General features: G+C 44.8%; 1 protein-coding gene across 4 annotated transcripts in view; it reads left to right on the top strand.

Moving 5' to 3' along the window:
• The window catches only part of LOC148523517 (signal transducer and activator of transcription 1-alpha/beta-like), a 130,008-nt gene that overhangs the window by 32,747 nt on the left and 71,438 nt on the right, over positions 1-25,823 (top strand). For all 4 annotated transcript variants that reach the window (XM_088473103.1, XM_088473104.1, XM_088473105.1 and 1 more), the window contains 5 exons: positions 8,287-8,372; positions 10,325-10,473; positions 11,939-12,097; positions 12,950-13,042; positions 22,062-22,121. In XM_088473103.1, coding sequence (XP_088329229.1) covers positions 8,287-8,372; positions 10,325-10,473; positions 11,939-12,097; positions 12,950-13,042; positions 22,062-22,121 — 547 coding nt within the window. The remainder of the gene's footprint in view (positions 1-8,286; positions 8,373-10,324; positions 10,474-11,938; positions 12,098-12,949; positions 13,043-22,061; positions 22,122-25,823) is intronic.

Here is a 25,823-nt window from a genome sequence, read left to right as displayed (position 1 = left end):
AGCCGTGCAGCTCGCGCTTCCCTGAGCCCAGCTTTTGGCTCACCACTCCAGCTAGTCAGGAGCGGTGGGATATACTTACGGGCTGCTGCGGCCGGGATGCTGGGCTTGAGGGGGCGGCGAGGAACCCGGACACATGCCGGTTTCAGCAGTGGCGGGTCCTCACAGGGTCCGATGACCCCATCCGCTGGTGCCCCCTCGTCAGGGTCACCGGACACAGGCTGCAGTAGCCGTGGCGGTGCCCTTCCCGGCGGCTCCCACGTAGCAAGCAGACTGCCACAGTAAGCAGCCTGCCTGTCCTCACTGCTTGTTAACCTTCAGGTTCATTAGCCGTGGCGGTTTAAAATTATATGAAAAGGCTGGAGACAGCCTAATGTGCGACCGGCTCTCTCGGGCACATTCTAAAAACTGGGGCTGATGGGGCATAGAGGGGGAGGAGCCAGTCACACTTCTGAATTATTTAAAGTGCCAGGCTCTACTCTACCACCGTCTAGACCCCATTGTCTTGAACTCCAGTGTCCCCTAGTGGATGAAGGAGAAAAATGTATGCCCAAATATTTAACATATCAACTTATTTTACTTTCTGCTCTGCAGTGTTGATACAAAGCAACTTAGAGGCTGTGGTGGAATTTGTAAATAAAAGGGTGTGTGACAGCAATTAAAGACCCCATTCAGGGAGATTGCATGCTTATTCCAGGGACCTTCCTCAATAATTCCATCCCTATTAGGAGGCACTCTACTGTGCGGTCCCAACTGACCCATCCATACAGGGAAAACATATGGATGAAGTAAGGCTCCTGAAACTTACAAAGGCACTAATGGAAATGCTGGACTTGGACAATACAAATATGGAAATTATCTCCACATATGTGGCATGCAAGTCTTGATGGTCTTGCCAGCAAATCAACACACTATCGCGCCAACTCTGTTGGAGCTATTTAAAACAATATATAGACGAGCCCCACCTTTAATGACATACGAACTATACTTTTATCCAAGTCCAAAACAAACCTCTCTTTTGGTACTGGCCGATTACACTTCTTAGTATTGATTTCACTATATTAACTAAAATCAGGACCACCTTTCTTCAATATATCGTCCCTGAACTCCAGACAGACCAATAGTCAGGGCTTTGTAGGGGTCATCATTCAGTGAAAGTTCCGTACAATTGTGACAATAGTTCCCTTTACTCAGCTCTCAAACTGTAGTAACACGCTCCTTTGCGCTGCATGCCATATTGTCATAGAGGCTATCACATGGACGCATCTAAATGATATACCGGTGCACAGGGCATTCGGTCCAGTCTTTATTGGGTTAATCCACTATTTCTACAATAATCCATCCACAACATTCTGATTGAATAGATCATGGGGTGATAGGGCAGAAATACACCAGGGAACACTCCTTGTCTGTTGTTCCTTGACCTCTTACTGTGCATCCTATTACAAAGATAAGATAAGGCATACTCAATTTGAAAGGACTATAAAGAGCATCCCATACCTAGGGGTCCAAATTACCAAACAATCCATCCTCTTTGTATCATACAGTAATACCGCTAAACCTGTTGCATTTCTGTCTCTGACTCTCATACTTGGGATGAGCTAACCTTAAATAGTCTCCTTTTATAAATTGTATCTTCTTCAGTCTATCTTCTTGAGCTTATTCATCTGGAATAGTAAGCGCCTGAAGAATCAGCCAAAACCTAATGGGATTAATATTTTCCTAATATCATGAAACTACAACCACACAGGGACTGGTTTCACAAGTCAGAAATATTCCTTGGACGGGAGTTATGAGCAGAGAAGTGATCTGGTTAAGGTGTCCAGATGTGTCCTTATACATCTAGCCTTAATACGCCACGCAGCATGACTTGCCTGGAGTGAGTGAGCCGCCAGGCCCAGTGCTACTCTGCTAGTGTATGGCATCTTTTTTTCCCGAAAATGCACCCAAGTCACAATGCGATACGTCTAGGACTTTGCTGATTCATTCGATATGCAACACTTGTATATCTGTGTGCAGCTGAGTGCATACAGATATACAAGCTGCGCTCACTACATTGTAGCACATCGTATACAGATTCAGAGACTCAATCGCATACAAATATACAAGTATCGCATTTACAAACTAATTAACAGTCTGCTGGTGTGTCCTAGTCTCATCGCATTGTGACTCGGAGTCTCACAGGAGCTGGTGCACCGAGAGGGGCTTTTTAGTGTGACTTCAGCAAAGATGTGTAAGGACACAGATTGCCAAATGAAGGGATTTGCATTTCTTCATTCCTTAAGTGTGGCTCAAATCCCCCTTTTTATTTTGTTTTAGAGAGCATTTTATTTTGGTAAGCAATTCTCTTTTATAGTACGGAGAGGTGGGTGATATTATTCAACTTTTTAAGAAGGCTTCTCCTAAATTGCACATTTCTACTTCAGGGTCCATAGGGGGTCCACAGGGTTGACCTTGGGGTATAGGTTGGGAACCAAATCCCGGCACCACGCAGTTAAAGCTTTTAGCTCCCAGGATGCACTTGGGTCCACTCTCCCTATAACCCCGCCCCCCAGCCAGAGGCACCTCAGTTTAAGTTGGTGCCCGGCCGGAGTCGGGTCACCGTTACTGCAGGGGGGCTGCTTAGCAGCCTCTAAGCTTAAAAGAGTTTTGTTTTATTATTTTTTTACTACTCTTCAGAGCGGCAGCATCAGACTGTCCAATGGACGTCTGAGCTGCCGCTCCTACACCCCGCCGGCGCTGCGACGCCAGTACAGATCTGGGGATCGCAGCGGGACCCCAGAGTCTGTACTAGCCGGGCTCTGGAGGAATCCCTGGGCTGCTGCCGGATCTACGGGGACAGGTAAGTCGCGTGGTCACCGCTTGCGGTGACCCGCGTGTACATGCAGCCTTATGCCTCCGGTCTCTGGGGACAGACCGGAGGCGCTAGCGGTGGCGGCGGGCTCCCCCTCCATGGAGGCATACCCCGCGTGTCCACAGCCCACCAGGGATTATAGCGGCAGCGGGAGCCGGCATCCCGGGGGGTCAATTGCTAGCCAGGGGAGGAAGCCTTCCCTGTCTAGCGGCTCCTCCCCTCAGCTCAGCGCGCCTTTCAATACTACAGTCTGGCGTCGCTGAGCTGCTTCCTCCGCGGGCCACGCTTCTTCTGAGGTCTCCAGTGGCCATTTTCTCTCTGTGGTGCTGCAGAACTCTTAGGATGTCAGTGAGCCCAGTCCCCCTGCGTACCTGGCCATTTTGGGTGAGTGTACACAGCGCTATAGCCTTCCCAGACACTGAATCTGGGCAGTTGAATGTAGCGACATTGTGCAGTATATTATATGTCATGCTTATGTATGTATATATATTTTTCTGCATTGTATGTGACTTATGCTAGTGCTGACTGTCTGCTTTTTCTCTCACCTGTCAGTGTATATCTATCCCTTTTCTTTATCAGCCCTAATACAGGTGTACCTGGGGTGGTTCTGAGACCTCACATATATATATTTGTTAATATCTGTGAGGTTTGTCACATACTGTTGCGTGCTGCACGTTGCCATATTTTAGATGGAACTGTGAGTTGCGTACGCTGATAATGGGTTCCTGCAGCTAATCTTAGCGTCAGTCAGGACCGGTATGGCGCTGCTTAATATTTCCGTCAAGATAGTCAGATATATCTGACCAGGAGATTGCACACGATACTGCACCCATTATTGCTATCCTGCAAGTCATAGCCTGCAGGAATTAGTGCGGAGGATTTTAACTCAGAAAGGTTTACGTATGCGGCACCATCTGGTGCCGGGCCCCTTGCACGACCCCCTTAAAGGGCGTTGTTTCTCAGGATCCTCTCCTTTGAGGATCGCCGGGCGGGCCCCATTGTCGTCACTCGCTTGGAGTTACTTCACCATACTGCCCTTTTGAACTCGGGGTATCTCGCAATTTCTTGCAATTTACCCCTGTGTCACAGACTATCGCTCCCTGCCGGGGTTTTTCACAGTACATGAATTACCTCCGATACCACATCGGTCTGTCATTCCCCTTGCAGGGATTACCACAACGGCCACCCTGGTGGATGTCGTTTTATACGAAATACTAATTGGCGTGATATACGCCCTGTGGTTACTGACCAGTGGCTCTGCCGTGAACTGGATGGTATATTCGGCTCTTTCCCTCTCACATGGGGGGAGCCGATCTCAAGTATTATTATCCCTGCTTTGGGGCTGGTAGCCAGGCTCATTCTGGATATAGAGAATGTCGATCCTGCACCAGTATCATACATCTCCCGTTTTCTGCCCAGCGGGTGGATCTCATAGCGGGAGTCTGGCTGTCCCCAGATACGAGGAGTCACAAAGGCCTCCTGTTTCCCATTCCCTGAGGGTCCTCACAAGTAATGGAAATCCCCTTCTGGGATGGATTTGTATGTTAATCATCGGGTTACAGGCATTAATACGCCTCCCATCCCGGCCTGGACGAATTTTACGGATCCGTAGGTGGTAACTTTGCCTGAAATCAATGTACTCGTTTTCAGGGCCTGTTGCCCGTCCTACCATGGCCATCGCATGGTGATGCTTTTGTGACGTTTTTCCCCTCCAACACGTCTGAGGTTCAAATATCTTTTTGCCGCTCACAAAATATGCAGTGGTCATATGTGGGATTACCTCATGGGATGCCGGTCTTCTAACTTTCAGGGTTTCGGCGGCGTCTGTATCCGCCGCAGTACCCTATGGCTGCGTTATGGGAAAGCAGAGGTGCACACTCCTTCCAGGGGGAAGTTCTTGTTTGGTCCTGACCTTGACAAGATCGTTGCATCATTGGCAGTATCACTAATGGGGAGATACCGTCTTTAGCTACTCCCACTACATTCGGACTAACTCTGTTAAGTCTTTTTGTCCTCAGGGTCAGCCTAAAGGCCTGTTTTTTCCTAGGCTGTCGGCCTCCACGGGGGCCACCATATCCAGTACCGAGCAGTCCTGGATTTCCGGACAACCCTGTTTCTACACCTGAGGATATACCCTCAGCCTGACGGGACAGGTCTACATCTGGGGAATTTCCAGAGTGAGGTACTGATTCTCAACGGCCTCTCATTGCTCATGCAGCCTCCTCACAGGCATTGTTACACGGGCCCTTCTTCAGAACTGATCAGGGCCTTACAATCCCAGAAGGCTATACAGTCTTTGTGGTAAGCAGAGCTATTTCGGCCAACCTCACTATCTCAGTGAGGGGCTGGTTGTTCTACTTTCTTTTTGGGGCGGTGACCGACTGGTCCTCCTTTGCCTATACTCTGTCTCAAATCCCTGAATCAGATTCCAACGGTGCCTTGACTCAGGTGGAATCGTCCATGCTCCATCATCCGATGTTTGGAACCTGGGGATTTTATGGTATATCCGAGTATTCAGGATACGTACCTACGGGTACATACAGAGCCCTCTCATCAGCATGGGTTCAGGTTTGCTGTGCCACAGCAACACTTGTAAGTTTCGGGCTCTGCCTTTTGGGGCTGTCCTCAACTCCACCGGGGTTTACCAGCTTTATGGATTTTCTGACAGTTCACCTGTTCAGTGTATCCGAATGCTCCTTTCTCTGGACGGTCTCCTGCTTTTAGCAGGATCACCAAGGTACTTTACCGCCAGGTCAGGATAACCGGGGCTTCTTCTCGGCACAGATAATTAGTCAACGGAGGAAAAGTCCTCCCTGCATCCCTCACAGGGTTTTCTTCATCTGGGAGCACTGCTGGATTCTCAGAATCTGAGAATTGTTCTGGCGTAAGACAAGATCTCCACTCTTCAACTTCGAGTGTGCGGATATCTACGCAGTCGACATATGTCATTACTCTTTGTGATGCGCGGTCTACCAGAGTGTCTACCTTTTGGTAGGGTGGAATGTGCTCAGTTCCATTCCAGGCCTTGCCATAATTGACTCCCCTCCAGATGGATCGAGTTTTTTCCATCGGATCGCTGTTCGAACGATGATACTTTCTCCGGAGGCGAGTTGGTCTCTGTCCGGGTGGCTATGGCCATCTCGTCCAGGGTGTTCTTTGCTAAAGACAGTGTCTGGTCCGCATTCGTTTCGGGGCAGTTGGACGTCTGTCGCTTCTGCCCTGCCACTTAACTTGTTGATACTTTAAGCTGTCTTGGACTTTCACTCTGGCCTAACCCATTTGTCACGGTAAACCTGAATAGGTTCAGTCCGACAGTGTCACAACAGTGGCTTCCATCTAGGCAACACTGGTAGTTGGGTGGCAATGTTAGGAATGTCATCCATTCTGACATAGTCCAAGGGTCTTCTCCTGGCCAACTCTGCAGTGTTTATTCCCGGAGCTCTCCATTGGGAAGCGGGCTTCCTCAGCCGTCACGGCGTGCATCCCGGGGACTAGTCTCTTCTCCAAGAGAGGTTTCAACTCCTGGTGAGCAGACGGGGCCTCCCTGAGGGGATTGACCTCCATGGCCTTCTGACTCGATCACACATTACCGGTGTTACAGTCCAGCTCTAGGAGTACTGAAGCTACCTTCAGTGACTCTTTGTCAGTGAAGTGGTCCTTCCACTTTGTCTACCTGTGTCCTCCGGTCTCCCTTCTTCCTCGAGGTCTTCGGAAGTTTAATTCGAGACGGAGGGGCTTTCCTTCTGGGGGCTCCAGGTCGTCCCAGACATCACTGGTACTAAGATTTTCGGAGTCTCCTCCTCGATGCTCCGTTCCTACTGCTTCACTATCTGGACCTGTTGTCTCAGGGTCCTTGTTTTTCCCTGGATCGCTTGTCTTTAACTGCGCCCCTACTGTGGTCATCGGGCTTCCCTGGCTCTGTCTTCATTGAGATGTTTAGAGCAGATAGGCCAGACTTTGCTGGGATCTGCCACGGACTGTGGCATACATAATTCTTATGGTATCGTACCTGTCGATACGATCCTCCGGTGTCCAGGATTTCCAGATATTCTGGCATTCCTTCCAGCTGGCTTGGGTTTCACCCTTGGCCTGGCCTTCCTGACAGTGCGGATCTCTACACTGTCGGTATGGTTAAGATATGGAATTGCTCCGCTCTGGTATCCAGTTCATCCTTTGGAGTGTTTTCTGGATTATGTCTCCACTTGTCCTCCCTAGGGACTCCTGGGGAGTTAGTAGTGGTTCTTTGTTCCCTCCGGGGACAGTCAATGGAACCGCTGGTTGTGATAGCCATTACATGGTCTATTGTTTAAGCTCTCTCTCTCTCTCTCTCTCTCTCAGGGTGTTTAAATCAACCAGGAGAGTGTCTGAATGGGGAGTGTTCTCATGTGGCTCCCTCTTCTGGAGGGCATCATGTCAGGGTGTGAGTTGCTCTCGCCCTGTGTTTCTTCTTAAAGTGGTTTTTAGGTTCCATATTATTCTGGAACTTATGGTATGGCCATTCAGTTCCCAGTCCTCTCGGCTGTTGTGGCCTCATGGACTGGGGTCTGGCCTCTTTGGCTTTATGTGATCCGTTCAAGTTCCTTATGGTAAGCGGACTCCTTATTGGTGGTCTGCGGTTTCTGGTTTTAACAGGAAACGATGGCCGGCCTATAATGAAATGTTGACTGGATGGCCTCGTATGTCTTCCTCAGGGGCCTACCCATGGGTGGGCATTTCTGTCGTTGAGGCTTGTTTTTTTCTCGGGCCGTGTAACCCTCGTGGGCGGCTCGTCGTGGCGCCTCGGCTGTTTTGCCTTACTAGGTGTCCACGTGGTCTTCTGTCCATACCTTTTTGAGGTTCTAGGCATTGGTTTCCTTTGCCTCTCAGGATGCTTCCTTTTTGGCGACGGATTCTCCTCTCAGCACAGGAGCGTCCCCACCCTTGGTTGAACTGCTTTGGGACATCCCCAAGGTCAACCCTGTGGACCCCCTATGGACCCTGAAGTAGAAAACAAGAGATATGGTAAGAACTTACCTTTGTTATCTCTGTTTCTACGAAGTCCATAGGGTCCACAGGGCGCCCGCCCTGACGCACCTGGCTTCATATGGGCTGTGTTACTGGTCACCGGCTTCCCGTCTCCTTTTCTGTGAGTATGGTTCTAGAGTGTTCCAGTTTTCTCTCTCTTTTTCTCTCCTCCTCCGGCCTTTGGCTACTTACAATCTGAGGTGCCTCTGGCTGGGGGGCGGGGTTATAGGGAGAGTGGACCCAAGTGCATCCTGGGAGCTAAAAGCTTTAACTGCGTGGTGCCCGGATTTGGTTCCCAACCTATACCCCAAGGTCAACCCTGTGGACCCTATGGACTTCGTAGAAACAGAGATAACAAAGGTAAGTTCTTACCATATCTCTTGTTTTTTATGCAATTGCAGCATTGACCTCTGTCCTTTATGTTGTTACAGCCTCTGAACATGCTTCTGCACCCTATATCCAGAAAAAGAAAATGGAGCTGCAAATCCAACTCAACGAGCTGGACAAAAAACGCAGGGTTAGAATTTTTTTTATTAATAATTAAACACACATGAATTGATTATAATACAGTTTTAAATAGAACCAACATTTTCAGGAAGATTTTGGAAAAATCTAAAACATGACAATGGATATCTAGGGTTTCTGTTTTTTAACCTCTGCATTATTTGTATAACTGAAAAATGTCATTGTGAATTCTCTGCTCTGTATAATTAATGTGAACCTTTCACCTATAGATAAGGGAGACAACCATATTATGGGCTGAACCATTCTGAACCATTCATAAGAATGCAGCCTGTCAAGTCACTTACAAATATTATCACTGAGAACTTTTATGGATGTGGTGAACAGTGCTGTATTCTGGTGTTTTCTTCTGTGTCAGAACTGGTCTGTGGATTCAGTGATTTGTTTAAAGGGGATGTAGTTATGAGACCGCCGGTCTCAATCCCGACACTGTAATCCCAGCAAGGGAATTAACACAGGCGTCGAAATACCGACGCCTATGTTAATCCCGATGCCGGAACGCCGAGAGGACACCGGACCGATTGTCCTCTTCCAGGTGAGAATACACTTAGCCGAGGATGGAGGGTTAGGTTTAGGGACCCCCGGTGGGATTTAGGGTTAGGCACCCCCCCCCCCGGGAGGGTTAGGTTTAGGGTGCGGGGAGGGGGGGTTAGGTTTAGGCACTAACGGGGGGAGGTTAGGGTTAGGCACCCCTAAGGGAGGGTTAGGGGGGGGGAGAGGGGTAGGGATAGTATACTTACCTGCGCTGTCGGGATTTTCACCCATCGGGGTGCCAGCGTCTGGATTTGAACCGCCGGACTGACGTCCGGCGGTCATTCATACTGATTCCGTTTGAAAGATACTTAGTGCACACTGTCATACTGCTTGCATGCTAACTATCAAGATAAGGAAAAGTCATCTGGGGATAAATTGCTACCAGGTTTACACACTGTTTGGGAGTGAGTTCTGTCCAGTGTTCCTTGCAGATTTGCTCCATTTTGTATCAGTTGCTTGGATAACACATGTAGACTGCAATTTTCAAATAGTGCTACAGATTCTCAATTTGATAGAGATCTGGGCTTTGAATTGGTGATTGCAGAACATTTTGTTGTTCAATCACACCAGTGTTTCTTTGGCCTTGTGCTTGGGTTCACTGTCCTGCTGAAAGGTGAACTTTCTCCCAAACTTTAATCTTCTAGCAGACTGATGTTTTCTGTTAAACTGCAGATGTGCTTTGATGTGGTTAAGGATGCTATCTAGCCATCTTCCCATACAGGCCAGTTGTATGCAGAGCTCTTGATTTTGTTGACTGGTGCACCTTCATTCCATTGAACTGTGTAGCTCCTTCAAAATGATAGTTGGCCTTTCTGAGGCTTCCTTCACAAGTCTTTCTTGCACTGATGCAGAGTTTTCAGGTACATCCTTGTCTAAGCAGTGCCTAGGTACTGTGATGGTGCAGCTTATAGTTCCTCACAATTGATCCAACATTGCTAACTTGGATACCTTGAGCATGTCTATAATTTTATCTTTAATTTTCTTTGAATCTGAAGGAAAGCTGTGAAAGTGAAGATCAAAGATCATTCTTAGTATTACCAATGTTCTTTGAGTTAGAGGGTCCTGAAAGCTGATCTTTTTAATGATGGACAGGTAGAGGCTAATATCAAAAGCAATTGTTAGCACAATATCCTTCATATGTGTAAAGTTCCACAGCACATGGGGTTGAATGCAAGCAGAAGTTTTCATTTTGTGTTTAACAAAAAAACAGACAAACCATAAATTGAGTTGTACATTTTACTCTAAAAGCCTATTGGTTCACAATAAAAATACTGTCTGTGTAAGTGTAGTTTGTAATGCAGGCAAATTTATTGACTTTATAGGAGGTTCGATATTTTTGCAAGGCATTGGGTGTGTATACCGTATATATACGGTATAATATAAAATGTTTTCTTGTATGTGTGTGTGCTATAGGAGGTACTGGACCAGGTAAAAGAACTGCTTGGCCTCTGTGAAACCCTTCTCGGCTTTCTAGATCAAGAAATAACCGACTGGCTTCAAAGGCAAAGGTTATCATGCATTGGAGCTAACACAGACACCAGTCTCAAGCAATTAGAATCTTGGTAAGTTAGTGACATGGCGCGGATCCACTATTTTGTCTTTAATCGTGACTAAAATAAACAGTATCTTTCATTTATTTTTTTATTGGTCTGGCCTCTAATTTTCAAAGGCTTTTTCTTTTCCTCCACTACTCGGTAGTCCATTGCCTGGGATCTTTGCATGACTGAATCTGCAAATATTCATTGCCAGGTTTGATGATCGGTTTAGCTTCTGCAACCTGATTACGATATCCAGCTCTGTGAAGTTCTTGTGAGCAGAGCCGTAGAGCGCCTGGCCGGGCATGGGTACTGGCAAGGTGTGTGTCCTAATGTAAGAAATCGTGGCCATGCCTCTTACAAAATAAATGAAAAAAAATATATATTTGTGGCTCTGTTGTGCCCCTCAGGGGAGTGCCATCAGTGCGTTCACTCTCCCCGGTCCTATCAGGTGCAGGCATAGGAGTCTGCTGTTTTGTGCTGTGCGCTGCTGTCACTGACTGGACTACTAGGGAAGGGGAGCGGCGGACCTGGGCCCCTGCCAGGCCCTTTCAGCAAGCCCAGGCCCAGATAATCAGTACCTACTTCCCCTCCTCTTGACGTACTGGATGCTCAATCCACGGGTTGCAATTTGCAGTCATTTGATCTGCGGCTGCTCCCTTTTTGTCCCTTTCATTTTGCATTACTGCTTGTATATAACTGTCCTGGAGTATGCACGTGTGCCCACTGTTGCCCGTTACTGCTGCTGTTTTTCGTAGTAACATCACCTTAGGCATCATTGCTCCTGAAACTTTAGCAAGCTGAACCAATTTAGTCACTTACACTCCAACAGTCATCCCTCTCTTATAGGTATCCTCTTGAAGCCATAAGTTTAGGTAATCAGGTCAGTCCAGCAATTTTGTACATGACCTGACCAGGTTGGGATGTTGTTTGCTTAATTATTGTCAGGTAATCTTGCTTTGTTTGCTTGGAGTCCCTCATTTACTCAGTGTGCTCATTGTTTATTTTTGTGTCTACTATGCATGTAGTAGTAGTAGTAGTAGTAGTAGTATATCAATCATTAATCAACATATCTAATCTTAGACCATTGTTTACCATACTAATGCTCAACCCCTTAATATTCTGTATGTTCAGTGAAGAAAAATTTTTAATATAATATAATACATGTCTGAAGTTAAATACATCTAGACATCTAAAAATTCTTACAAAAATTAAATAATTCTGAAACACTAATTTTCTAGGAAATAAACAATGTTTCAGCAGAGTATAAATTCTGTTGCCAGGCAGGGGAGTTAAATACACAGTATTAGAGTTACAGTACCTGTAGCCTATGTCTCCCAAGCAGAAAGTGTCCTGGATATCAGTGCTGTTCCGTTGTGCTAGCTGGGGGAGAGGGTGGCTTACAGTTATATTTTCTGTGAAAGCATGTCCATTGCTCATTGTAATACACATTACATGAACACATCTCTAATTCCTACATTTTATAATTCAGGGTGACAAAGACAGTGGAAGTTTTCCTCCAGCTGAAACGTCTCCTGGGCATTCTTAGTGATCTTTCAGTGCAGGTATCATATGAGAGAGATCCCCTGAAAACTGACCCTCAAAACCTGCTGCAGAGACTACGTGAAATGCTGGAGTGCCTTATACAGAAGTAAGTTCACTATTCTGGTTGGGCTAACATTCATGTCATGTCATTTTATGGGACCTGGGTTTAAAAAAAATCCAATATAATATATTGTGAATCGCAGTACGTTAAGCACCCTATCAAAGCCCGATGCTATATGATATTGTTCTCTTAGGCACGTATTGCTGGACATTACATATGTTTAAATCTGCCATTTGTTTGAATAAAAGCTTCTGTAGATATTAGAGTTATGTTCCTTATCTTGAACACTCCTGTAGACTCTCTGTAATTCTGCTGCCCTCATGGACTGTAGTAGAATCATTTATTCAGTATGCAGTCACATTGGTGACACTGTAAAGTAGAATGGTTCTGAATACAGACAACTTCTTTCATAATGGCGATGTGTTCATATTATCAATTTACAACATGTCGACATTGCCAAAATGTTGACCTGTTCATAATGTCGACATGCATAATGTCAACATTTTGAACACATCATTAAGGTTAGGCTACACTTAGGGTTAGAGTTAGGCTGCGGTTAGGTTTAGATTGTATTGTTGACATTGTCAGTGTCAACATGTATAATGTTGACCCAATCAACATAAAAAATTTCAACATTCAGATAATTTAAAAAAATGTGGTGCCGACATAGTGCTAGTCCAACTAGTATACCACACCCGATTTATTGAAGTTCCAGAATTTATTTTACAATTTTAAATTCTTAATATATGAACCACATAAGAGTTCTCCACAGCACTTTTACGGCAGAAAACAACTTTCTGCTGTGAGCAGATTTGTGCAGAGAAATGTGAGTCTTGAGCTTTCCTTCAGTTTTCCTTGTCCTTCCATTGTTTTACCTACTCCTATTCTTCCCATCAGATCTTTTGTGGTGGATAAGCAGCCAATCATGACCTACGTTTTGAATCGACCTTTGGTGCTGAAAACCAGTACACAGTTCTGTGTGAGAGCCAGGTGAGTGGGATATAAAGGGGAAATTTGTGGTTGTAAAAGATAATTAGCAAATTAGTCATCTTGCATCAGTTTGAGAGGATCATCTCCTCCCATTTCCAAGATCTGAGCAAACCTATTCTATGCTATTATTTCCCTACTAATGCTCAACCCCCTTAATATTCCATATGTTCAGTGAAGAAAAAAATATTAATATACGAGAGTGGTTCAATAAGTAAGGTAACAAGACCTCTCATGTATGTAATGTTCTCTATTTCATTCTAATTTCCTGCCAGGCCAGAGCAGGTCCACTGCTTCCCTTCACAGCCATTAGATTGCACCTTATGTCAATCATAATGTCCCAACATCAATTGTAAGATGGCGGGGCTGGCAGACACATGGTCAGACATTGAGGTGCGTAGTGTATTTCTGTGTAAAGGGCACATCAGCAGCTGAAATTCATTGCCAGCTTGTCGAGGTGTACGGTGATAACGTTATGTCACAGAAACAGGTTTAGGTTTGGCACACTGCCTTTGATAACGGCAGGACAGAAGTTCAAGATGAGCAGCGATCCGGCCGACCAAGCACGTCCACCACAGATGACAATTTGTGCTGCATTGAAGGCCTAATTCAGGAGCATAAACACATTCGAGTTAGTGATATTGCTGATGAACTGAACATCTCAATGTGTACTGTCACAACAACGTTCATTAGCAACTGGGGTACAGAAAAAAGTAGTCATGCTAGAAGCAACTCAGAAGTTCATGCACTTGACGCAGTACCATGAGGAGAAAGTGCAGTTCCTGCAGCCTATTGTTACAGGTGATGAAACATTGGTGCATCATGTGACACTGGAAACTAAGCAAGCATCCATGACGTGGAAACATGCATCATCCCCACCTTCAAAGAAACTCAAACAACTCCATCAGCTAAGAGGGTCAGGCCACACTCCGCCAACCTCACGTGTGAGTGGTTATGGCTCTACCATTGGGAGGTACTGGAGTAATCCTCCCTACAGCCCTGACCTGGCACCTAGTAATGTCCATCTCTTTGGTCTATTGAAGAAGCATCTGGGTGGAATGCGATCACCTGCACCACCCTCGTAATATAATTTCTCCTTCATTCACTAGGGGACACTGGAGGACTTCAAGACAGTGGGGTTTAGACTGTGCTGAGCTAGGCACTTTAAATTTAAATGAACTGTGACTAGCTCCTCCCCTCTATACCCCCCTATAGGCCAGTATTAGTTTGTGCCCGAGTGGGAGCAGGTCACAAAAAAGATCTCTCCTGCTTTTAGGGCTAGGATAGGTGTTTTAAAAAAACAAAAAAGAAGAATTCCTAATATGAGGACAGACAGGCAGTAACTGCAACTGCCTGTCTGCTACGTGGGACGCTGCCGGAGGGGACCCACTCGCAAGTGCATGCACTTCGCCTGGGGTCCCCGCCACCTGAGACCTCAGTCTTCAGGGGGGGGCCACATGCCGCTGCGTGCAGCACGCATCGATAACCCCCCAGTCAGAGCCAGCCGCCGGCAGCAGCAGGAAGCCTCCACACGTCTCCCTGTGAGTACAGCTGGCTCTCTGATTAGCAGGGCAGCCAGCTTATTGCTACTGTAGGCGGCCCCTATACCGCGCCGGCGGCTCAGACACCGGTGCGAGGTCTTAGTACAGCTGGCTCCCTGATTAGCAGGGCAGCCAGCTCAGCGCTTCAGTAGGCGGCCCCACAGCGATCCGCGACGGATGTTAGTACAGCTGGCTCCCTGATTAGCAGAGATTTCCAAAGCTCGTCCTGGTTGGCCAGCTTCCAAACAGACACTGGCTTGATGGATTCGTCTGACCATACGACAGGCATATATGGCCTAGTCTAGAGAACCTCCATCTTCCATTACCGCACATTCAACTCGCTCAGTGGGTGCCTCATGGGCGGCTGCTCGAGGCGTTTCTATGGAATCTCTATGCCGGGTAGCTACTTGGTCAGGACGGCATACTTTTGTTCGGTTTTACAGATTTGACACCTTTGCGACTTCTGCAGCGCAATGTGGTCGGTCTGTTTTGCAGGGTTTTCAGTGCTTTCCCACCCGTGATGGGAGCTCTGGGACGTCCCCACTGTCTTGAAGTCCTCCAGTGTCCCCAAGTGGATGAAGGAGAAAACAGGATTTTGGTACTTACCGATAAATCCCTTTCTCCGATTGCACAGGGGACACTGGACGCCCACCCTGCGCTGTTCTTCCTGCCACACCTGTTATGCCTGTTGGCGACATATTTGTTGTCTAGGGTGAAGTTATGAATGTTAGAGACATGTTTGTTGTCTCTTGTTTCATTCTATTTTGCTTTGTTTTCAATTTTCAGTTGTTTTGTGTACTTTCGCCTCCTCCTCTTCTGTCAATCTTTTTTCTTTGCTCCCCTCGGGCTCGGTTCTAATACTGGCCTATAGGGGTGTATAGAGGGGAGGAGCTAGTCACACTTCATTTCAATTTAAAGTGCCTAGCTCCACTCAGCACCATCTATACCCCACTGTCTTGAACTCCAGTGTCCCCTGTGGAATCGGAGAAAGGGATTTATCGTTAAGTACCAAAATCCTGTGTTATGTCCCAAGTCAGATACATCTAAAATTCCTTGAAAACAAAAAAGCTGAATAACTAATTTTCTAGGAAATAAACAATGATTCAGTAGAGTTTAAATTCTTTTTGGAGTAAAATCCACTGCAGTAGAGACAGTGGCATAACTAGGGTATTTGGAGCCCAGGGCAAATGTAAAAATGGAGCCCGAATCTCCCAACCCCTACCCCCCCCCCCCCCCCTCCCCGTGCGCAAGCGGTGAAAAATGGGCATGGTCACAAGGGGCATGGTCATTTAAAAATGGGGTGTTTCACAACACTCTGAACATTCCTTATGCACCTTAATGCAGTGCCCCTTATACAGTCTCCCCTATACAGTGCCCTAGAAGTGCCCCTTATACAGTACCCCCAGTATGCAATGTCCCCAGTAGTGGTCCCCCTTATGCAGCCCCTCATTAGTTCTCCTTACACAGTGCCCCCAGTACTGGTCCCCCTTATGCAGGCCCCCAGTAGTGAACTCCCTTATGCAGTGCCCCATGTAGTGGTCCCCTGATGCAGTGCCCCCAGTACAGGACCCCCCAGCAGTGCCCACAGTAGAGGTCCCCCCTGTAGTGCCCCCAGTAGTAGTCCACCCCCGCCGAGGCAGTGCCCCAGTAGAGGTACCCCCCAGTAGTAGTCCCTGTCCCGTCTCCGACAAACACACAAGTAAATAAAAGAAAAAAATACCCTTACCTAAATCCACGCTCCGGCTCCCGCCACCGTCCGCACGTCAGTCCTCCCAGGCCGGCGCGCTCTGCATTATGGGAGAGATGCCACAACGCGTCTCCCATTACCCACTGCAGGAGCCGGAAGACGGGAGCTCGTGAGTGAGCTCCAGCCCGGCTCTTACAGTGGGCGCTGCAGCAGTCAGTGAGAGTCTGTCTGACTCTCATTGGCTGCTGATTAACACACACATCGCCGCCGCATTGGCGGTGATGTGTGTGTTAACACACAGCCTGAGCCCGCCTCTCACCCTTCGCCTGGCGCTATTGGGTAAGCGCGCAGTGGGAGGGAAGGGGCTCGGCTGTGTCGCAGAGGACCGGCGCAGGGAAGCCTAGCGCCGGTCCTGTGTAAATGTGTAGCGCTAACCGCACTCACTGCAGTCGGCACTACACTAACTAGGACGGGTCCCATGGCGCCCAGTGCACGTGCCCCGGCAGCCATACCCTAGTTACTCCACTGAGTAGAGGTACCTGGAGTGCATGTCTCCCAAGCGGAAAGTGTCCTGGATATTAGTGCTGGTCCATTGTGCTACCTGGGGAGAGGGTAGTTTACATTGGAAGCCACTCCCCTACTATTACAGCAGGTAATCTATCTATGTGTCTATCTCAAACAGTATTTGCACTTTTTATGTTTAATAATACCACCTTGTGGTTCAATTTTTATATCCTTATTCTTCCTCGAAACACAGGCTCTACGATGGGTATAGGTTGGAGTCTGCGCCTCACATACGGTAGTTAAACTTGTTCACCACAGCCCAGGCTCCCCCCTCCCCCTGTACTCCGCCCCCAGCCACAGGCACATCAGTTTTTTGTTGATGCCTGCAGCAGCGGCACACTGAGCAAGCTGTGCAAACTGCTTCTTTTTTCACTTTAAATTTATTTTTATTTTTACTGAGTGGGCAGCGTTTGGCATCCTAAGGGATGGCCCGCACTACCGCTCCATCACCCCAGCGCCAGCAGCCGCAGCACTGGCGAATGGGTCAGTGCCTTCAACCGTAGCTCCGGACACAGCAGGGAGCCGCAAGCCACAGCCGGCACACCAGGGGACAGGTAAGGTGCGGCTCTCACCGCCGGTCATGGAGACACCGGAGGTGCTGGCAGTGGGGACCATGCCACAAGGGGGAGGTAGGCTCTCCAAGATAGGTCCTCCTCCGCCCCTGGGTGCTATCTCTTAATAGGCATTCTATCCCAGGGTCACTTCTCCTCTCTCCCCTCCTTCACAGAAGCTGGGCAGCCATTTTCACAGTGCCTGCTGAGCAGCTTGTTTCCGGAGAGTGCAGGCTCCTGGTCTCCCTGTGTTCCTCGCCCTCAGCGGGCAGGTTAATCCATATGGCTCCTTCCCCTTTTGGAGTTGGTATTAATATGTATATGTGTATCTAATGTATAGTCACCAATGAAGACCCCAAAAGCAGAGGCTGGTGTCCTCGATATCCAGACTAATAATATTCACAGCGCTTGATGTAGAAGTGGAATATCAGGAGGTCTCCTGATTCAATCCGCGATCCCCCGTCTCCCTTCTAGCAATGAGATCCTCATGAGTACCCTAAATGGACGCCGCTCCAGCGGCTCCTCACTTGAGAGGAGAGGGTTCGTGTGTATTGTGGATCCCAATGCAGCGCCGCTCCAGCGTCTGCCGACCCCAGCGTGTGTGGAAAGAACAAAATCCAGCTGCTGGTGCAGCACACCACACTAGCACTGTGGACCCCAAAGCTGCGCCGCTCCAGCGGCTAGTGACTCCGGCAAGTGGAGGTGAGGGAAGGTCCGGCTATTGGTACAGCACACCGCACTGTTGGTTGGAGTGGTAAAGGGTCGGAGGATGGTGCCTGCAATGAGTCGTTCAGTGACCGCTGACCCAGAGGCAACCGCTGGTGGAAGTGTGGATGTATATCGCTGGTGTGCCAAGAGGCTTGGGGGGGTGATAAATGAAAAGCAGTCCACTGTGATCCTTCCTTGACGCATTTCTCTCCTATAACAGGAATTGTTTCAAAAGGTAATGCAGTGACACTTTGTGAAAAAGGCAGTCTATTTATCCTGCATCTAATCAATCAGTTAGTTACAATTAGATACACCCATGTGGCTGCCAATACTTATTATACCATAGTAAAATTACCAATTACAACAGCTTTAATATAAAAAGTAATGAAGACACAAAAGGAGATAAATAAAAATCTAATAGAGGATAGTAAATATATATCCAATTGGATCTGTACACAGAACAGTCACAATAATCCTGAATAACAAACCCACAGTTAATAATAAATAAATATATTAACACTTCCTTATAACCTATTAATCCCACTAGATATTCTACACAGGTTGATAACAAAAGATAGACCAAATGGTCAAAAAGAAACCATAGCAAATAGACATACAATTAAAAAATAAAATAAATGTATAAGAAAATATAAGAATATATGTAAATTCCGCATAAAAAGATTTTGGTACGACGCGCTCTATAAATCAAAATCAATATCTGTTGTCTCATTGAGGCTGGATACACTGTATCTAATGTGTGTACCCAGAAAGCCTCCCGCATACACAGTCTGCGATATCTGTCTCCCCCTCTAGGAGTGGGGGCAATACATTCAATGCCCACAATTTTTAAACCCACAGGATTCTTTCCATGTACCAAACTAAAGTGTCTTGAAACACTATGTTTCTCATAACCATTAATAATGTTCCTCCTATGTTCACAAATCCTAATCTTCAGCGATCTTGTGGTGCGTCCGATATATTTAAGCTTACATGAACATTCAAGTAGGTAAATTACATATGTACTATTACAAATAATGAATGACTTAATTGCAAACATTCTATCTGAATCTTTAGCCGTGAATGTCAGAGTTCTATATCCAATAAAGTTACATGTGATGCAGCGAGTGTGACCACATTTGTAACACCCAGTTGTCTTTACAGTTAGATCCAATAAATTACAACCCTCAGATGACTATGTATTAATTGTTTTTTTATTATTTTTATTCTTAAAGAAACTCGGAGCCAATGTGTTCAAGTTATTAACCCTTTTGAAAATGACCTTGGGACCTGATTTCAGTTCAGATTTTAAAAGAGGATCCATTTGTAGTATCCCAAAATTCCTATTCATAATACTTCTAATTTTATATGCACAGCTATTATATTTAGAGACAAAGATATTGGACCTATCCATTGTCTCTTTGTTCTCTTTCTTTATCCCTGTTATGTCTAATAGGTCCGTTCTATTTAGTTTTGAAGCTGAATTTTGTGCACTTTGTAGTATTTTCTCAGGATATTTTTTGTCCCTAAATGCCTCCACCAGGACATTGGCCCGTTCATTGAAAGTCTTGATAGTTGAACAGTTGCGACGAATACGTTTAAATTGTCCAGAAGGGATATTGTCCAACCACTTTTTATTATGATTACTTTGGTAATCAATATAATTATACATATGTACTTCTTTACGAAAAGTGCACGTTTGTATACAATCTTCCACAGTCTCCAGTTTAATATCCAAAAAGTTAATTGTTTTAAAATGACAAGTGCTCGTGAATGTGAGATTAAATTCAAATAATAATAGAATCCTCATCACCATCCCAAATGAAAAATAAATAGTCTATAAATCGCCGATAGAGGACCAGGTTCGCACCGAATTCCCCCCCCCCCCCCAAATGAGCCACTCCTCAAGGGGGCCCATGTAGAGGTTGGCTAAACTCGGTGCAAACCGGGTCCCCATCGCTATGCCAGTGCGCTGTAAATAAAAATGGTGATTGAACAAAAATAATTGTGTTTAAGTATAAACAAAATAGATGATAATATAAACTCACGCTGTCTCTCCGAGGTTTCGGCCTCTTCAAGTGTCAGCTAGAAAAGCCCACTGGCTTCATTCCTGGCTGCAGATACTGAGTCTAAGAAGGCTGTTGAAGCTCTCCCCTTTTCGGGGGATGTTCTTTTTGGTCCGGAATTGGACATAATAGTGGCTACGGTGGTGGCATCTAAGACCGCCTTTCCGGGGCATCCCCGGATTTACATGTGCTTGCTTTAGCCTCCATACTATTGACGCTTCCCTGGCTAGTAAGTTTAGGGTGTGAGAACTAGTGTCCTTAGAAAATAAATGTCTATCTGTGATTCTGCACAGGTGCTTTTGACTATTGAAATAGATTATCACGATTGCAGCCTGCTTTATGTTAACATAAAAGATGGGCCAGATGTAATTGCCAGTAGAAGTATGGTAACTATGCCATGGGCCAGATTATTAACCCACTCTTGAATTCCCACAGTGCTACATCTGCCCTGGTACCTTCTATCACCTGGTCTGGTTTTATACTAGTTTATGACATTATGGATTCAAATGTGGCCCCCAAAATGTAAATGTTAGAATATCTTGAAGACTACAGCCTGTTACAGCACATCCTTTCTTTATTAAAAAAAAGCTGCTTATCCATATTGGTAAAGCCTTCACCCAACTCAATGAATTGATTTAATTAATGCCACAGTTCCATGCAGAAGGTGCTCTCCACAAAATGGAGCAAGTGCAAGTGATTGTACAGTGCCCAAAACAGCAGATGTCATCATTATGTGCATCTAGCAGGGACAGTCTAAGAACTTGTAAACACTCTCTGTTCTTGCCTTAAGCTGGGTACACACTGACAGATATATCTGTCCAATCTGTCTGGTGGGAAGGAAAATCTGGTCTGTCTTCCAGGGTTTTGGAGCAAATTTGTATTGGTATTTGCTCCCATACATTACCAGATTTTCCTTCCCACCAGACAGATAGGACAGATATATCTGTCAGTGTGTACCCAGCTTAAGAGTGAAAAAACCTAATACGTTTTATAAAGTCTGTCAAACATGAGTAAACTGCACTGGCGTCCTAAAATGGCCGTTATGCCGTCACAAAGTCAGCCCTACAGTATCTTCTTTTTCCAGTTTAAGTCTAATGGTGCATACACACTGTCAGATTTTTCTTCAGATCTGAACGATAACGATTTTAAAAATCGTTCAATCGCTCATATCTGACGTGTGCAACGATGAACGATGCGCGTTCCCGTTTGTCAGATAACGATATCTGACATCTGATGTGTTTGCAGTCAGTTTTGTACGATTTCCATTCATTTTAATACAGGCTGAAATCGTTCAATCGTTTGCAAATCGTCCAGTCGTTCAATTGACATATCTGACCTTGTGTATGCACCTTAAAACAGCACCTTCTTACACTTTCTCTTGCTGCTCCTCTACACCACCCTCTGCCAGTGGGAACGATTATTCAGCAATTGTATTTATTTTTTATATTTTTGATACAGATCATTCTATCTACTTAAATCTACAAATAACCATGCTTAGGATATTCTAGTTGGTTCATTGCTGTTTAAGAACTCCAGAATGAAAATTATATAGTTAATTAAATTGGTAGAGAGGTTGTTACATTGGGTTGGGTACGGGATACCGGCGGTTAAAATCGCGATGCCGGTATCCCTACCTGTCAGTAGGTATACTAACCCTCTCCCTAACCCTCCTTCCCTGGTGCCTAAACCTAACCTCCCTTCTAGTGCCTAAACCTAACTTTCCTCCTAGTGCCTAACCCCTAACACTAACCCTCCGATAACCCCGCTACTTACCTTCGGGATGCCGGTGGTCGTGATGCCAGCACCGGGATTCCGGCACTGGTATTCTAAGCGCCGGCATCCCCTTTGCCGAGATATTGACCGTATCCTGTTCCATTAGTAATATGATTTGCTTGGTTTTCCCATTAGACTCCTTGTGAATCTGCCAAACCTCAGGCACAGCATGAAGGTCTCTTATGCTATGGATAAGTAAGTTATAAAATCCCCTTCTAAATGTACTGTATATGTTCTTATTAGTTTGTATGCTTCCATGTTTATACAGTATGGCTGTCTGTCTGTTTAATTGCAGGGCTGTTCTTTTTTTCTTTGAGTCTGAGATTTCATACATTTTCAACTGAGATCTATATACTTATTTAGGATCAAGGGGAGATATATTAAACCAATTATTAAACCATGGCTGTTTGATCTGTGATTCGTAAACCAATGCCATATACAGGCAAAACCGCACACAAGTTTTTACACATATAAGGAAAAATTTTATTATGCAAAGTCAATGTGTGGCCTTTGTAATTGCTGTCAGATAAACCGAAAAAAATACATGTTTCTGAAAGGTAAGATAGCTAAGAACAGAACAGGAAAAAAAAAAAAAAACAAGATAAGTATTTTTTAGGGAAACACCATTAATAATGCATTCATTAAGGAGATACTAATTATTTTATTACATGAACGGTAATTACGGTAATTTTTTTTTTATAATGGAGACAATATGGTTTTATTTATGATAGGGGTAATAATAATTGATTTATGATTGGGGCAGCACTAAGTTTTCTATAATGGGTCACCATTTATAGTGCATACTTATGGCACTACAAGTGCATGTGATTTAAGGCAATGGACAATTGTATGATTGACTTCTTTGAGTGCTTATAGGCCAATTGACCAAGAGCAGAGTTTGCTCGCTTTGGTGACGCATGCTTGGGAAGTTCTGTAGTACCTGGGTGATGCTGATCATATTGGAACCAGAATTTTGAATCAAATGTTATGTGGATATGGATTCTAAGATGACTCTGGAATCATTTCCATTCTCTGGTGGGATGCCTAAGGTCAGCCTGCCGGATAATGGCACTAAATCTAGGTGTAAAAAAAGTTGCTATTTTCATCCCTTAGGAGGTGCGATGGGTTAGTCATTTTGAGGTCAGCTTTCCATCCCTCGAGGGAGTCACAAGAGAGGTAGACAGACTTGGACAGACTTTTGTTGTGTTTCCAAGTAAGCAGTCTTCTTGATGGACACCAGTCCCACCCAGGATCTCCTGTGATGAGGAGCCCATATGCAACAGGTTTTTCTACTACGGATGCCTGAGTGAGAGGCTCCATGAGCTGAAGATTTGATCTTTTGGGGCTCTTCTCACCACCTGAAGAAGAAGCAGTGTATTTGTCGGAAGTCATCAAATTTTTCCTCTCCTTGCAGTTCTTCATTACAGTTCTGGTCAGATAAGTGAAGTTGGGGTTTTACTACAGTCTCTCTGTGGTGTTGAAACTAGATGGGTCCTTTGTGGTGTTGGTTCAAGATGGATTCTCTGAGGTCTGTTATTCACAACATGCCGGAGAGAGTTCTTGGCACTTACAAATAGGTGTCCTTGATGTCCATTCAGTATGTCCCTATATTGGAGAAATCTCAAAACCAGTGTTAATAGTTGGGTACTTCCATTTAATCTGATGACTGCTCCACAATTGTTCACGAAGATCATGCTTGTGATAGTGACTTTTTCACTGTTCCAAGGGGGTAACTATCATTCCCTACCTGGATGATCTTTAGATCAGGGATAGTTCCTCATACTTGCTTAAGACCCATGTATTCCACGGTTGGATTGTCAATTACAAGAAGTTATAATTGACTCCTATCCTGCATATGGTTTTCCTATGTCTCTTGAACACTTAGATACAGTGGATCTCCTTAGTGCGTTTCTCTGTCAGGGGACAATATTCTTTCATTGCAAGGTTTCTGGATGTTTTTTGCTAATTTACAGTCAGGTGTCTGTTCGTTATCGCATGTGGGTTTTGGGGAAAATGATCTCGACTTTTAAAATTTCACTTGGGGGAGTTCCTGGTCAAAATCATTTTGAAGTGCAACAAGTTATCCTGATATTTCTGGATTAGCCAAACGGACATATTCAAGTTGGCAGAGAGTCTGTCTTTGCGGCTTCAACCACTTAAAATAAATTGTGGTTCTGCACAGAACTTAATCAAAAGTAAGGAAGGTGGTTTTCTTCATGTAATTCCTGAAAAGTCCCTTCTTTCTCTATATTTCTCTTTTGGAGGATTTTTTTTTTCTAATTATTAGTTCAAATTTAACCTTAATGTATATTTGTAATCTCATCTAAAGTACAAGAGAGGTGGTGCTACCAGTCTCACAATATATACATCAAAAATATAACATAAAGACAGGGACAGGTGAGATCTGTAGGTGCACTCTGGGAATTTAACAAAATAAACAATGTTGCTAAATGGAGGAAAAATTATTGAAACATTTCTCTCTGCAAGATGAGATAGTGGAGCAGTCTGAGAGATCAATTACAAATGACAACATTGTTTCTTCTGTGAATACAAGAACTTATATGTATTAATTAAACCAAGCTACTGAATAATAATTGATTCTCCAGTGGGATTATTATCGCAATACTGGTAAGATTGTATGATTAATATTGACAACTGAATAGGTGAAATGAAATATGGATAATTCAAAGTGCACACTAATACGAATTCCCACAGGAGAACAACAAAGGAAAATATTAAGCAAATTACTGAACAAGACAGACACAGCAGTCATTTTATTTTTAATTACTTATTTCTGAACTTCAATCACATTTCTGAATCTATATATTTTAGTTATTAGAAACTTTATTTTTTGCTTGTTTATTAAATAATAAAACATATTATTTTATTTAACAGTTTGGTTGTTATAGGAAGTTGCAGGAATCTCACAATTTCAAGGTAGCCCTCTTTACCCCTGGAAGAGTAAGCCGATGTTTTGCATCCTGCCCACTTCCTTGTGACTGACACTAAAATCTCACAGGTCAATTATGTTCATTTTATGTTGTATTTATAATTTTCACAATATTAATACAACACTTTTTTGGAATAAATGATCACATGATGACACCCACAGAGTTGTTCATGATAGGTAGAGTTTAAAAAAACTATTATCACTTTGGTTTTGGGAATCAACATAAATGAAAAATCAAGGACTATATATCAAAGTAATTTATACATATGGATCCATCCAAGTTATTGGAAAAATAGCTTAGATTATGGGTTAACTGGTATGAGTATATGGAGCCAATATTAACATTGATAGATTTTGTAAATGAATACTGTATTAATCCATATTTGGAATCATAATACAGAAGAAAATGGTACTATCATAAGGATAGAAATTTAAAAAAATCTTTATTCTAATTTTCATATATTTTCTTTATACAGAAAGGCAATTGTTAAATAAGTTTCATGTTCATATGGATACCCTAACCCAGTAACAAAAAACATGTCACGACCTGGCCCTGGGGATCTTCAGTCGGAGGACTGGGAGTTTGGATACTGGGGTGAGGAGAGAGCAGCAGGCATGGAGGAAGGATGTAGGTCTTCCTCATCAGCTAGTTCCGGTGTTGGTGAGTACTGACCAGAGGCACGGGGGCTAACTCGCAGGTGGTTTTCACCAGTGAACCCTCCAATTGGCATATGGGCTTTGCAGCGCCCAACGAGCAGGTTGCGGCGCCCTGGTCAGGTACCCAGGAAATAGCAAGGAGACAAGATGACAGGTATTGTATGTACTGGGAGAAGCACTGTAGAATAGTACAGAAGATTATCACAGAAGAATATCTCTGTTGATTATCACTGGAGGAATAGCACAGAAGAATATCACTGGAGAATAGTACTGAAGAATATCATTGGTGA

This window comes from Taudactylus pleione, unplaced genomic scaffold (genome assembly GCF_031769625.1).
Source record: "Taudactylus pleione unplaced genomic scaffold, aTauple2 ptg000130l, whole genome shotgun sequence".
NCBI lineage: Eukaryota > Metazoa > Chordata > Amphibia > Anura > Myobatrachidae > Taudactylus > Taudactylus pleione.
The sequence above is the reverse complement of the archived record's forward strand: the minus strand, read 5'-3'. Positions and strand labels throughout refer to the sequence as shown.